The sequence below is a fragment of the Falco naumanni genome, chromosome 5 (genome assembly GCF_017639655.2).
Source record: "Falco naumanni isolate bFalNau1 chromosome 5, bFalNau1.pat, whole genome shotgun sequence".
Lineage (NCBI taxonomy): Eukaryota > Metazoa > Chordata > Aves > Falconiformes > Falconidae > Falco > Falco naumanni.
The window spans coordinates 5,774,471-5,789,102 of record NC_054058.1 but is presented as its reverse complement, the minus strand read 5'-3'; the positions used below and the strand labels follow the sequence as shown (position 1 = coordinate 5,789,102).

General features: G+C 45.5%; 1 protein-coding gene across 1 annotated transcript in view; it reads left to right on the top strand.

Moving 5' to 3' along the window:
* The window catches only part of GAP43 (growth associated protein 43), a 61,424-nt gene that overhangs the window by 25,526 nt on the left and 21,266 nt on the right, over positions 1-14,632 (top strand). The window contains exon 2 of the mRNA XM_040596835.1: positions 6,620-7,241. Within this exon, the coding sequence (XP_040452769.1) occupies positions 6,620-7,241 (622 nt within the window). The remainder of the gene's footprint in view (positions 1-6,619; positions 7,242-14,632) is intronic.

Genomic DNA, 14,632 nt, shown 5'->3' with positions numbered 1-14,632 from the left:
GAAAGATAAGTGAATGTAGAGGAATGAAGGCAGTTAATTATCATTGATAACATACAGCTGTGGGCTGGCTTCAGGGGCGGTGGGTTGGCTGACGTGGATAAGGTGCAGCTGTGGCTGGTTCCTGCTAAGTAGTTAAATAGCTCTGAGGGGTAGGGAAGAGGAGCAGCTAAGGAAGAGAGACCTGGAAGAAGCAGAGGGAGGAGAGAGAGTGCATCCTGGATGTAGGAGAGACAAGGAGAAAGATGCAGCAAAGGCAAGAAGCAGGGTGGACTGGCATGAAGAAATGGCATGGCCAGTAGATGAACTGTTGAAATTTTCTGGGGGATCGGAGGCTGTGCTGGGGCAGGGTGTGGGAACTACTTACTGAAGTTAACCTGGGATGGGATGGTAAAAGCCTTGTTGCAGCTGGCTAGTTTTGATAGTGCTGTGACAAGTGAACACGTCCTGTGCTCCACAGAGCCCAGATCAGACCCAAGGCAAGTGTTTTTCCCCAGTGGCATCCACGTGCCACTCTGCTCTAGAAAGCATGAGTCCTGGACATCATCCACTTTGCATCATCTTCAGGGGCAAGGCTCGCTCTTTCAGCCAGTCTGCAAAGGCAGCATAAGCAGTACTGAGTGCCTTTCGGTGTTTAACCACTGGAGCTATAGGAGTTTCAAGGTGGTAGATGACACCATGTTTGACCACCAGCTTAACAGAAGCAGGGTGACAAACATGAGGAAGAGTTACAAAACGGGTGAGAAATGTGTAATGGATTTATTGAGAAGGCACACTGAAAATACCTAAATGGATCCCACTTGGAGTATTTTCTACCTCTCTTCTCAGTCACCAGTGAGTAACATCCACCCATCTGCCTGACCATCATTAGCTTATTCCATTCCAGAAACCATAAAATAGAAGGGAAGTTTCCTACATGTGAAAGGATCTTGAGGAAAGGATGGAAACTCCATTCTTAGAGGACTTGAAACTGGAGGGCTGAAACTTTGCTAGCTGTGCCCTGGGGAACCATCCTGCGTAAGTCATCAGAGACGTGAATTAACCTTTTCTTTCTCGAAGGTGTTTTACCCACTACCACCATAGTCATCCTGGGGGGAAAAAAAAGGAACTCCGTTTCCTCGCCTTGCAGACAGGCTGCACTGAGAAGTGCCATCCTCTAGCCAGGTGTCTTCACACCATTTAACTGGGTTAAAAAAAAGCTGTTCTCTGTGCTAAATTGCTTCCTCACTTCACAAGGCGTGAAAGCCTTTTCTCTCTCTCATGTGTCCATGCTTCAGTCCTTCTGGGGAGACATCTGCTTTTTGCTTTTTTTTTTTTAATGCATTCTTCTCCTTAAATGCTGTCTCTGAGATAAATCAGGTCATGTAGAGCCGGGCCCCCAAAAGCATTGACGTGACTCAGTCCGGTGAAATCAGTGCGAGTCAGGTGCCTAAATTTCTGTGTGTCTGGGCCCAAGTGACCCTGAATAACATCAGTAGGAACATACTTCGTGCTCTAGTGAAGATTAGAGCATGGGCCGAGATGCACCTTCACCCCACAAGCACTGCAGGCTATTAGCCGATTCCGCGCTACCTCACCCAGCTAACTGGAGGAACGATTTACACACATACCTTAGCAGTATGAGAAAGGAATGACTTGGGGTCCCTGTATCTTTGCATGGAGAATACGTGTTGTTTTTATTTCTTAATAATCAGGTATCATATCTCCCTTGGGTTGTGAAGCAGGTTATTGGTAACTGTCAGTCGTCCTACGGTATTCACAATCTGGTCAGCATCGATGGCTTCTCTGGTGAAAGCTGTGTAAGTCCTAAATCTGGACTCATGGCACACAGGTTTCAGAATGCCAGAAGAAAGCAATGCTAATCAAAGAGCTCTGGGATTTGATATCCCATTAAAAAGGAGCTCCTATCTAAGGACAGAAAGGAGCAGGATACCAGAGTGATGACTGGGTGATTCTGGGATGAACATTAGGAAGGCTGACACATGCGGTGTCTTGGTGGGCAGAGAAACACCAAGGAAGGGAGAGCTATAGACAGGGGCAGAGGAGACCGTACAATATTGAAAGACCTTTTAGTGGAACTGTAAGTTCATTCTTGATCTCTCCATCCCGGCATCCCAAATACAAAACTATGTGATTATTTTCCCAAGGTCTGGCAATGAGGTATATCACAAGACATGAGTGAACAAACAGCAATCAAGGACCAAAGACTCAGTCCTGTCCTTCCTTGCTCTTTGCCCACGTGTGGCTACAAACACATGGAACATCTGGAAAACATCTAGTTTCTCCATTTCTCCTTTCCTGATGTACCAGTGTGTCGAACTTTTAGAAGGGCCTGGAGTTTATAGTAACACTTCCTTCACTCTCTGCCCTTCTGTATGCTGTGGGTTTGGAGATGGAAGATGGAAAGGAGGCTAGAGATTAGAAACTTTTCTGGGGTCATGGCTCCATGCAATTTCCATGTTCCTGGTACCTAAGAACTAACCTCTGCCCTACCTGTGCCTCAAACATTAATTTCTTATCTCCTACTCTCTCAGCTATGTGATAGCAAGCAAAGTCTCACTTACAGGAACAGTCTGCCTGGGAAGGGATGTCCTAGAAACCTGGAGGTGTGGCAGACAAGCAGATGGAGATGGTGAGAGGATCATCCCTCTAGGATTGGAAAGATGTTGCAGGCTGTGTAGATAGAGACATAAAAGCCTAACAGTATGTTTCAAAAAGGCAAAGCTTTGCACACTGGCTTCAGTGGGTATGTGGGGATGGTCCAAATAAAAAAATGGACATGTCTGACTATGTATGTCCTTTCATACAACCATACAGCTGTGTATCCACCAGCCTCATTGATTTCAAGCCCTTCTGCCATTGAAGGATCTGTGATTTGTTTCACACTTGAAACAGAGGACGTTTGCTCTCTATAAAATGACAATGCATCACATGCACACTTACAGTACCATGAATATGTCAATATTAAGTACTAGAATGAGTTTGTTTCACATAACTATGTAAATGAAGGGGGTGTGTGGTGGAATACCAATATATGAAACCTATCTTTACCAGGCCCGATTCCTGGCTTGAAGCTCTAGATTCTGTACAAACACTAGTATTAATAGTCACTTTATTCCAGCTACAATACTACAACCAAGATGTCATACACGCATGGCAGATAGATTAGACAGACAGATTTCTTGTTTTCCACTGAGATGCTTTTGAATGCATCCTGGCAGGGCTGACTCACCCTTTTAGCTTTCCAGGGAAGACAAATTGCTTTCCAGGAGCTTCACTGTATACAGGTTATTTTTGAGCAGCTTCCTTAATTAAGGTTTATCTGCTGTGTGTGTAATCCACAGATGAAAAGCCCTTGTCTTTTTTTTTTTTTGTGTGTGTATGTGAACAGAAGTTTCCCTCTGAACAATCTGTTTCTCACCCAACCCATTGTTATACAACATGACTCACATACTATATGGACACCGTGTCCTACCCCAGAAGTAGCTGCAGGCCAGTAGTCTGAAAGTAAGTCATTTTAAATGCCTGGAATGCTTCAGTGGGGAAGGACTGAATAGAAATGAGATTCCTGAGGGCCACAGTTGGCACAGACAAACTATTAGTACATTTCTTCCATCCACGTTCTTAAACTCCACCTCTGCCCCAGCCTCATGTTTCTTATCTTCTGTATCTGAAATTATGCTGAAAGCACCCTGTTGGAAATACATTTTGCAGTTGTAAACCTTGTGATCTGGCAAGGACTCAAACTGATGTCATCCCAACTGGGATAAGAGGACAATGATGTCACCAGAATAGCAAAGGAGCCTTTTAGCTCTCTAATGTGGTAGGTGTGGGTGAGAGGTTTCAGTCTGACCTCCCTGGAGAGAAAAAGTGCTCTCACATTCCCTGCCAGGTAAAAGGCTGGCTGGCAGTCACTCTGTGAGTTCATCTGTCAGAATAGCAGGAGAGCCAACCCTGCAGCTCGCTGTGCCCTGGCCTCCCGCTAGCAGTGGGAAGGAGATAAGCCTTCGCTGGGCTGCATAGCCTGGGTAACAGGGTAACTCCTCCGGAGTCAGAGGCGTCATGACAGCTGTCCTGGTTGGTGCAGGAGGTACGTGGGATGTGAGAGCAGCAAGGCCGGTGGCAAGAAAGATCTCCCTTCAGTCAACGGTTTTCATCTTTGTCCAGGGACTAACAATTCTGGCACATTCACTAATGGTTTTGCAGGAATCGGGCATATAGGACTAGAATTTTAAGGTCTTGTAGTAATGTCTAAATTGTCTTTCTAGTCTTCCAATGCTGCTGCTGTTCAAAATTGAACAAACCGAATCAAAGCTCAGGCATCTGTGTTACAAAGTGCTACAAAGGAGTACCTAGTGTATCTTCACCTTGCTGTGGCTACAGCGTAACACAGGCATACTCCAGCTCTCCTTATGCCAGCTGGTCCAGGTATTAGTAGTTACGTGTTGCCAGAGCCACACATGACTTACTGCAAAAGGAGCAGGATGGATGAGCCTGTGCAGCGCTCTGCACTACCCTGGCTGGATCACAGCTGTTCTGGGACATGCTAGTTTAAAGGGACTTCCAGTTTGTTTCCATCTCCTTGTGCTGAAATAGGCTGAAAAGCTTACCCCAGCTGCTGGATCACACGGTGCAGTTAGCCATGCAAGCAAAAGACATACACTAATAGTTACAGCGTGCTTATGTCTGCATTGTCTTTACATATAACCATCACCTGCTCTCTGACAAACTGAGATGAACATGAAAGTCCACTTTCTGTACTGTGTCACTTAATGTACTTGGGAAAGTGAAGATGCAACTGCTCAGCTGTGCCCCTGTGATAGGTATAACAACCATTTTGTCCCTGAGCACCATCAGGAGCACAAAAACTCCTTGTTCTGAATTCTATGTATTAATACCAGTTGCATATTAGTTCACAGGCTTTTCCACTCACCCCCTACGTCAGCATCCTGGCACCTAGCCTCACTCCCTGACCCACCCTCACCTCTGCTCAGCTGTGTGGAGTGGCTCTTTTCCTTGATGATTTGGGGCTGCTCGTTAATTGGCCATCATACCCACTCAAGCTCACCCCAGTTTACCTGGGGAATGATCCCAGGTGGGCACCAGTCCTAGGGTGGGGGAATCGATGCTCACACCCAGGTGGGGAGTTAGTGGGTACCATCTGGCATGCCAGTGGCCAAGCATTCGGTTCACTGGCACTGCTTCAGTCGCGTGTGTGCCTGACCCTGTCTCACCCTGTGGAAATGACCACTCCTAGTCTGTTTTCCAGCGATCGCTGCCCGTGTGGCCAGTCCTCTCCCCCGCTTTTCACAGATGTGGTGTTTCCAGTGCCACAAGCGCTCGCGGCAGTGGCCTCTTCTCCCTTATTCCTGCTGCACTCTTTTCGGATGTGTTTATAGGCTGTCCCCTCTCTCTGCTCTTCTGGTCCTGGCCCTTTCCCCAGATGGCATCTCTCAGTTGTGATGGCCTAAGTATCCTTTTCCCACCCAGGAATAAACGCTTGCTATCTTTCTCAGCCAGCTATTTTTCGTTCTTTTGTGACCTGAGCCAGTATTGAAAACCAGGTGCAGACAGCAAAGAGGCCAGTGGCTCTGCTTCCGAGTAGCTCTTTCGAATGCTTCCCAATGGGAATATTATTAGAACAGTGTCCTTTCATCAATATGCAGCTGAGCTGTTACTTGCCCAGGAGCTGCTAAATTATTGGGGTGAATCATAGTGTGTCCTGTAGATTCAGTGGGGGTTTACAAGCTGAGCATTATCTGTCTGTAGCAGACCAGCATGAAAAACTCATGTTTTCATCCCATTTAATACTCTAATGCATGACTTAAGTCTAAAAAACATGGGGAATGCCTGTTCTGTATTGCAAGGCTGAATTCCCCACAATAGTCAGAGAAATAATAATAATCTGCTGAAATTGGAAAGACTGATATCTGTCTGCCTTTATTCCTTCATCGAAACCATGAGTGGGGAGCAGAGGCAAAGTGCTTGGAGTGCTTGCAGGCAGGGCATTTGTGAGAAGTATACGCTGTGAATATCTGTGCATGTCTGACAGCATGCGTCTGCGGTGGGGCGGGCAGCAACACTATTCTCTGTTGGCAATCCTGAGCCAAAAAGCTATAAAGGACAAAACACACGGTGTCATTAGAGTCGCACACCTGTGAAACAAGGTGTCATTAGAAAGAAACAAAGACTTGAAGGCAAAGGTGGATTTGGAAGGACTGTGAAAATCCCCCTCGGGAGAGTGTTTTGAAAATGAGTAGGGGGAAAAAAATCGGTATATTTCTAAATGGATGGGAAAATAAATCATGGGACTAGAGACAACCCAGCTGGTGAAAATCTTTCCACACAGCCAAGGTACTCTCAGCATTGCTGATGGAGATGATGAGGTACTTTAAATTCCTTTTACAAATGCCCCATGTCTGTCCAGCCCTAGGATGAAATTAGAACCACCTGGCTTCAAACCCATACCAAATGGAAAAGCTGCTTTAGAAGCTTGTCACTGGTTAGCAGGAGGGGAAGGTGGGACATTCCCAATAAAACAGAGCCTGGGCTGCACCTGGAGAAATCTTAACTTCTCTCCCTGTTTTTTTCCTCTGCCCTCCTCCCTTGTTCTTCTTCAAAGGTTGAAAAAAATGAGGACGGGGACCAAAAGATTGAGCAAGATGGCATCAAACCAGAAGATAAAGCTCATAAGGCAGCCACCAAAATCCAGGCCAGCTTCCGTGGACACATAACAAGGAAAAAGCTCAAGGGGGAGAAGAAAGGAGATGCCCCGGCATCTGAGACTGATGCCGCCGACAAGAAGGAGGAAGGCCCTGCTGGCGGAGCAGCCGAGAACAAAGAGAGCGAGGCTCCCACTGCCACAGAAGCGGCCACCGCTGACAGTGCCCAGCTGGAGGAGGGCAGCAAAGACAGCAGCGCTCCAGCGGAGGAGAAAAAAGGGGATGGAGCCACCGACACGGGCTCAGAGCAGCCAGCGCCACAGGCTGCCACTCCTGCTGCCTCCTTGGAGGAAAAGCCTGCTGCTGCCGCCGAAACGGAAAGTGCCACTAAAGCTTCCACTGATAACTCGCCGTCCTTGAAGGCTGACGAAGCCCAAGACAAAGAGGAGCCTAAACAAGCCGACGTGCCTGCTGCTGACACCACTGCCACCACCACCCCTGCCGCAGAGGATGCTACTGCCAAGGCAACAGCGCAACCCCAAATGGAGACAGTGGAGAGCAGCCAAACCGAAGAGAAGACAGGTAAGTGAACGCCTCACTAGGGAATGGGCCTCTCCAGGAACGGATGCCTCCCTTGGTCTCTTGGGGATGCATCTGAGGTTGGCTGGCAAGAGCTGGTGGGGGGGTTAGGCTGAGGGTTAACAAGAGAATCCCTTTGCTGGGTTTTAGGGGTGGGTGAGTTGCATGTTCTTGGTTAACACCCTCTTCCCTGCTTCCCTGGCAGCTTTTGGGAATACTGTACCTCCTCTCAGGGCTCCTGTTCCTCTAGGTGGAGATGCCATCTAGCCGTTTTTTCTATGGTGATGGGACGGTGTTAGCCAGCTGGAAGGCTTGCAAGAACCTGGGAGAGCTCCCCAAGGTCTGCATATGCTCAAAAGGGGGATGAACCTTCCCAGTCACACTAACACAGGCAGCTCCAGTGGGTCAACAAAACAGCTCAAGCTGGTATCAGCTCATTGTCAGCTTGAGCTGAATATCTCACAAGACAAAAGTGCTCTCATAGTGCAGGAGGCTCTTTAGCCTTGCTGGTGGGATGGGGAAGAAGGACCCAAAAGGGTCCTTTTTCCATCTGCTTGTGAATGGATGTGGCTTCTGGTACAACCACATCCTAGTCAGGAGCATCTTGTCAACAGCATTGCTTATAGTTTCATCCACACTCATATTTTGTCCTCTGTACTTGCAGTAGCCCATGACAGCCATGCTTGCATGAAGCTTTTAGATGTGTCAGCTGGGTTAGATGCACATGGTAAGAGGATCAGGTAGGGGAAAGGGAAGATTAAAGGTCCTGACAGCTCAGCGAGTGAGGACAGCAGAGAGGACTGAATGCAGTCACTCTAGGAGGTGTTTTTAATTCTTTGCTCTTGACCAAGTACTTAACTAGTTCCTCTAGGGAGGGGTGAAAAGTTTTGAGAGGCAAAAGTGAGCGTTTTTGACAGAGGCATAGTGTTTACAAACCATAAAGAAGAGCTGGTTTTGAATTGTGATACCGAACTGGGTAGAAAGTGCATTAAAGACCGGAGGATACTTTTGTTCTTGTTCTTTACCTTCCTGATGTTAGCAAAGAACATAAACCAAAAAAAAGGTAACATCAGGGGTAGGTACCGCATGAAACTCAGTCAAGAGGCAGTGCCAAGCATAAGTGCCCTCCACATTCATGAGACATTGTTGTACAGGGCATTAGCTTGTTGGGGCAAAAATGTGGCATATCACCTTGATATTCACAAACAGCCTGATGTAAATGTTATAGAGCTTCAGTATCCAGTCTTGTGCTTACTGATGTTTCTCCATCATTTTGTTTGGTCCACTACTCTTGCCAAAATTACAATTCCCACTCTCTAATTAGACTTCTGGGCTTCATAGGTAACTCGGGGCCTCAGGCGACTCTGTTCCTGGACAAATAGGAAAGGACAGATATCCAAAAGGACAGATAAGTACTGGGAGAGGAGCTCATGCAGAACAGTTATGATTTAAGGTGTGGACAAAGGGTGTGACCTTCAAGAGTGTGACTTTAAACTGAATGTACACAATAACAAAGGGTTGCAGGTTTTACCTCTGTTCATTTAAAAATTTCTAGAGATAAGCCTTGAAATTGCATTGTCCAAGTTGGATTTTTGTTGTCCAGGTCTGCAGCCCTTTGTTCTTTGTGCGATGAGTTGAGTGGCAAAATAAATGTCTTGTGATTTGTGAGATCTAATTTGGTATGTTGCATGCCGTACTTGCATTGTTTTTACACTTGTGCAAAGGTATAAACAACAACGGCAAAAATAGGACAGAGCAAATCAGTCTTTTGGGGTCCTCTGTACACAGGATGAGTGCTAATTAACTCTAAGACTTGCGATGTCTTATTTCTAAACAGGAACAGTGGTTTCACTTTGAATTAACATGCTATTTTTATTCAGATTAATCTGCTTTAATGGGTAGAGGTAGGAAATTAAGAGTAGCAGACCATTTCATTTCCTTAACTTTAACTGTTTTGAGTTACTAGTCATCAAAGAATGGTTTATTTCTATGCCATATTCTAAATTATTTGCTGATATCTTCCCCATGCTCTTGTTGGCTTTAACATCATTTGAAGAGGTCAGCCTTTCACGGCCACATCATTTGAAGTGGACATTTAAATGCATGGTTTAATATGCATTTGCACATGATACTTACGTAAATACCTAGCAAACAGAGTAAGCTGGAAAATCTACAATCAAATCTATGTTTAAAAATGAGTTTTCAGTGATTGTTTGAGTGTTCATGTTGAGTATGTGCATCTATTTATACTTTTTCAATATGCATGCAGTAGTATTCAAGCTTACCAATGTTTGCAGAAAGCAAACATGGAAGGTGTGTGGCCACGGTCAAGCTGATAGTCTCTTTAAAATGTTAATGAGTATAGATCTTCTTTTTCTAAATTCCTATTCCAGTATGATATCAGCCTTCCAGTCACAAACGTGAACAGCTGGGCAAGTGCCCCCAGAGCCATCCAAGAAAGAAATGCAAAAAAGATTAAATAGCCCTTCTTGTCCACCTCTCTGAGGATGCTGGGTTGCGTTCTGCAATAGGCTGTATAGCACAACGTCCAGAATAGTAAGAAGCTGCTTTCTCCTTAAAGAATATTCCACAAAAAAAAGCATCATCACAGTATAAAAGTTCCCACAGACAGGAGGTATATCCTGACAGAAAGCCTATGTTTTCTTTTTCCTGTCTTCATCCTGTTACTCCTTCTCATCTCTTTAAACCTCCCTGTTACTCTCATGGTACTTACTCTTTTCATAGGCTTAAAGACATTTGCCACATCTCATAACTTTCTCCCAGTCATCCCCCAGCAGACGCAGCACTCACTGGTGCTTGCTGGCATGGCTAAGATGGTCATTCACAAAAGAGGGAGGGCTACCAAACATTTGCCACTCCAGGACTCCTTCAGCCTGGGGACAGATTCTCTTTCAGCTTCATCAGTCCCCTTGGCTTTCAAAGGTCATCTCTTATCATTTCTGCGATCGAAGACTGGCACAGTAGTATGCGGTGTCAGGCTGCCAAAAATAAATCAAATTGGCTCTTAGCCAGTGTCATCGGTTGGCTGGTTGCCATGGCATGCTTGCCTGCTACTACCGGGAGGCGTGCCGACTGTGCTACTCTTGTGCGGTGATGTTCATCTGCCTTGAATTTTACTACAATGGCTGTATCGTGTTATCTGTGGGTATCGTCCCTGGTGCAAACACAAGCGAAAGGCAAAGGGCATTTCATTTATATTTAGAAGAGATTTTTGCCTTCATCTAGGGCAGGACAAAAAAGGCAGGAAGAGGGGGAAAGGAATAACCAGATAAAGAGAAGTACATAATTTTTAATGCTTAATATTTCGTGTTTCTGGAGTGGAGAAGAGGCTGGGTGATTCTTCACACCAGTTGCTAATTCCCTGAGAGCCCTCAGCTCTCCTTGTTATTCAGTTCTATGTACTCTACCTGTCCGTTGGTAATGGCTTAGGAAATGGCTTCAAACAACTGTCCTGTGTCCAGTATTAGTTGATCTGGAACCCCAGGCATTCCCAGTTGTACAGTAGGACAGTTTCTAAGCAATCCTCAATGCATCAAAAATTAAATGGAAAAAGTAGTGGTTTCCAACCTGTGTAAGGCAAGAAATGAGTCAGTGGGCTTTGCTCAGTGGCAGTGAGGGACTGATGTAAGGAGGACAATCTCTTAGTTCTCTTCATGTCTTTTGGTGGGTGACCTGAATGCCAAGAAAGTTTTTACCTGAGCATCCTTGCCAAGACTTATGTTTACAGGATTTCTTGTTATGATCCAACTTTTGCCTCTTTGGTATTGATGTTATACTTGGAGAGGCTCCCTTAGATGCCAACGTACTCAACAGGAAAACATCCAAAAGTAGTAGGAGGGAATTTATACATTACATATGGATGAGGAGATGAGACTTACTCTGATCGAGGTTGCACTGGCTTAAATCTGGAGACTCGCCATCAAACTTACTGGGAAGAGTCTACGTTAACGCGGCTTTGAAGTGAGATTGGTGTCCAGCACAGTAGGCTGTAGAAGATGGGATGCTGTGTGCTATACGGGGAGGAGAGGAGGTGAATGTCAGGCATTCGATTGTCTTTGTACTTTCTCAGGTTTTCGAGTCTCACCTCCAAATTTGGCTAGGTCTCACATCAAAAGCACTCTGATTGACAGGTAAGAATACAACAAAGCCCAGAACTGTGAGAGAGTAAATTGTGCCCAAGGAAACAAATGGATCTTCTTTTGTTGGGAAATGAAGAATGCTTTCTCCCACTTGGTGAAATAGCTTTACAATGGAGCAGTTTCACAGCTGAAATGAAAAATCAGCCAGATGACAATTGCTTTGCATGTAAGCGGGCCAGCGGTTCCCTCAGGGTCCTGTATCCTGCTAGCAAGGAGCACGGGGAGGCACCATCTTCTCTTCACTTCCTCAGAGGAGGCAGGTCCCTATGGATCCTTTTTCATGGTTTAGAGTTGAATCAGTTCTTTGTTTCCAGTTTAATCAGCATATTGATGGAAGGACAATACTTGCTGCACCTGGGGAGCACTAGCTATATAAAGATTTGGAATGGGAGACTGTCTATTGTCACGTACCAGCCAGAAGGCAACCGCCCGCGCTACGTGAGAGGATTGCAGTTGTGTAACTGGAGTTTTAGTCTTGGCCTATGGGTAGCTGGCATGAGGCAGAACACCCTCACTGTCATTCCTGTTTCATGGGAGCTTATCTCTGCTGCTACACCTGGCAGCTGAGGAAAGCAATGCAAATACGGTAGTCTTCTATGATTGCCCCAGAGGGAACAACCCTAAGAAGCGTGCCAGCGTTTTCTTGTCTGTAGTACTACTCCAGCATCAAAGTAAGAATATAAATGCAATTTAGGTTACCTCCAACGTGCTGAAAGGTGTCAAAGTATGTGCCTAGTCCTCAGTTGCTCTGAAATTTTTGATCTTTTCATTGTGCCTACATGGGTATAAGCATTGCATATGTGTTTCACAGCCTGCTTTGCACTGACGCAAATAGTCATGTGAGGGGCAGGGTGAGGAAAGTAGCATGTGACAATTTGCCAGAGAACAGGAAACATACACACTGCCTGCTACAGGTGCAGGATTTCTTCCTCTGTTGCAGTGAAATCCTGTCTCTGGTCCTATGTGTGCCTCAGGTCTGCCATTTCCTAATGAGGCGCAGCTTGCCCTGTGTAGGTGGGAACTGTGCTAATGGGCTAGTGGTGAAGCAGGACCTGACTTCTTTTAATGAATTCTTAGGTGGCACGAAACATATTTAGTGATGGTAAGTGTGGGCTGACTCTGGAAAAAGCCTCTTGAGGAGAGCAGGGTTAACCACCATTTTGCACCCAGGAGGTACCTGCTCTTTTGGGACCTAAGAGATGCATGTACAGTTTAAGGCTGGTTAACAAATTTATTTTGTGAAGGATGGAAATTATAGGAAAGGTGACAGCAATCGACAGCAATCTTTCATCCCTTCCGATGCTGGGAACCACAGCTGTTGCAGTATTGGCTGAGCCCCTACTTGTTGATCATGGCATGCAGCAGAGAGTTCCCGTTCATGGGGAGGCTTGCCAGTCTCACTCTTCTTCCCATCGTTATAGTATTCTTCCAGCCAAATAAAGCTATTAGTCTTGAACCTGTGCAATACCAAATTTTCTAGATGGTGTACCAAGGTTCCCTGGGAGTGTTACACTCTTACATATCTCCATAGGAAGGAGCTCTTACAAGTAGTACATAGAGGTGGTGGTGGTTAAGTAAGTGCATGCCAGCGTCACAGTATGGGCTCGTGTTGTACAGTGGTTGCTCGCTCTAACACACGGCTGTCTACGGCCAAGGCCGATGGTTAAACTCAGAAATTTTGCTCAAAATCACTGTCTCCTCATTATAGTGTTTTCCACAGTGACCCACTACAGCTGCACTCAGATCATCTTCAGAAAATGCTCCAAAATCCCCACCTGGGAGGAAGGCTTTCTGCCATAAATGATAACCAAATTTTCTGCTGAGAAGGGCTCAAATAGCAGACCAGTGGACAGAATAGACAGATGGACAATCACATTTATTTGGCAGCTGTTTGCTGTAGCTGACAGCAGTGCTCTGCACCACCACCAGTGTCATCTCTTTACACTAGGATCAAGTAGGCTGAACTTTTCAGATAGATGTAAGCTTCCAGAATATCAGCTGGGATTTACAGCTCCAAGGAGCAGTACTTTAAAGGCAGCAGTACTGACTCTGTGGTGCAGATGACTGCCATGTGCAGAGGAAAGAGACTGGAAGAGTTCACCAGGTCAGCACAATCAAATTAGTTAGACATTCCTCGAGAGCTGTATAATAGGTGCATTAATACTGGATTATCAGTGGCAGTGCATCACTCCCAATCTCTATGGCAACTCCATGGACTCTGGCAAGGTGAAGTTGTACTCCCAAGGGTCCGTGCAAATATCTGGTAGAAGAACATAGAAACAGCCAAGCCAGGTCAGACCTAACACCCATTTATTGTACTTGCAGTGGCTAGCACCAAATAGTGCTATAGGCAGATCTGGGGTAAACTGCCTCTCTGCTACTAGGACTCATCCCTGTCCTCTGCTGCCTAAGATTTGGTTTGAAAGCTAGAGCATGATGCATTATCTCTTTTGATACTAGTTATAACTGTGGCTTTATATGGCATATAAATATGTATATATAAATGCACAGTATCTGCTTGGCTAAGTATCAACAGCTTCCCCAACTCCAGCCAACTTTTCCAATGGCTGGAAAGTTCAGCAATAAATTGGCCACCATTACCTTAAATATCTTTCTGTACTTGTGTTATATCACAGAAAGAGCAAAAGCTTCTAATAGCCCTGCTTTATGTTATTGATTATCGTATATAGCATCATATAGTATGCACAGAGGGCATAGTACCATAGCCCTTGCTGTTCATCTTTTTCTGGAAGAAAACATAAGCAATGCTTTTAGTTGCTTTTTATATGAAAGATTCCCATGCTTTTTAGCATCTTTGTTGCTTTTCTCTGCACTCCCTTTAAATCTGTAAATGTCCTTTATGAGATGAGGTGACAAACACTGTACTCATTAGTCCAGAAAAGGCTGTACTTCTTTACACATATTTTTAGAAAGGCAATATTTCTTCTGTTCTGCTCCTCATCCCAGTCCTTACGCACACCAACGTCTTGGCATTTTGAAGACAGCTACCCAATGAGCACTGATGACTGCAATGACATCCAGGTCTGTTGTGGACTTGGGAGTTCTCCTTTTTGAAAAGGCACAGCACAAATACTTTATTCAGCCATATGATGGCCAGTGAGACTGGGCAGTGGCCAAGAGAACCAAAGAAAATGTTGGCAGTGACAGGAGGCTTACAAGTCAAGCCACTGGCATCAGCTCTGTCAGATAGGTTCTACCTCTAGTTCTGGATCT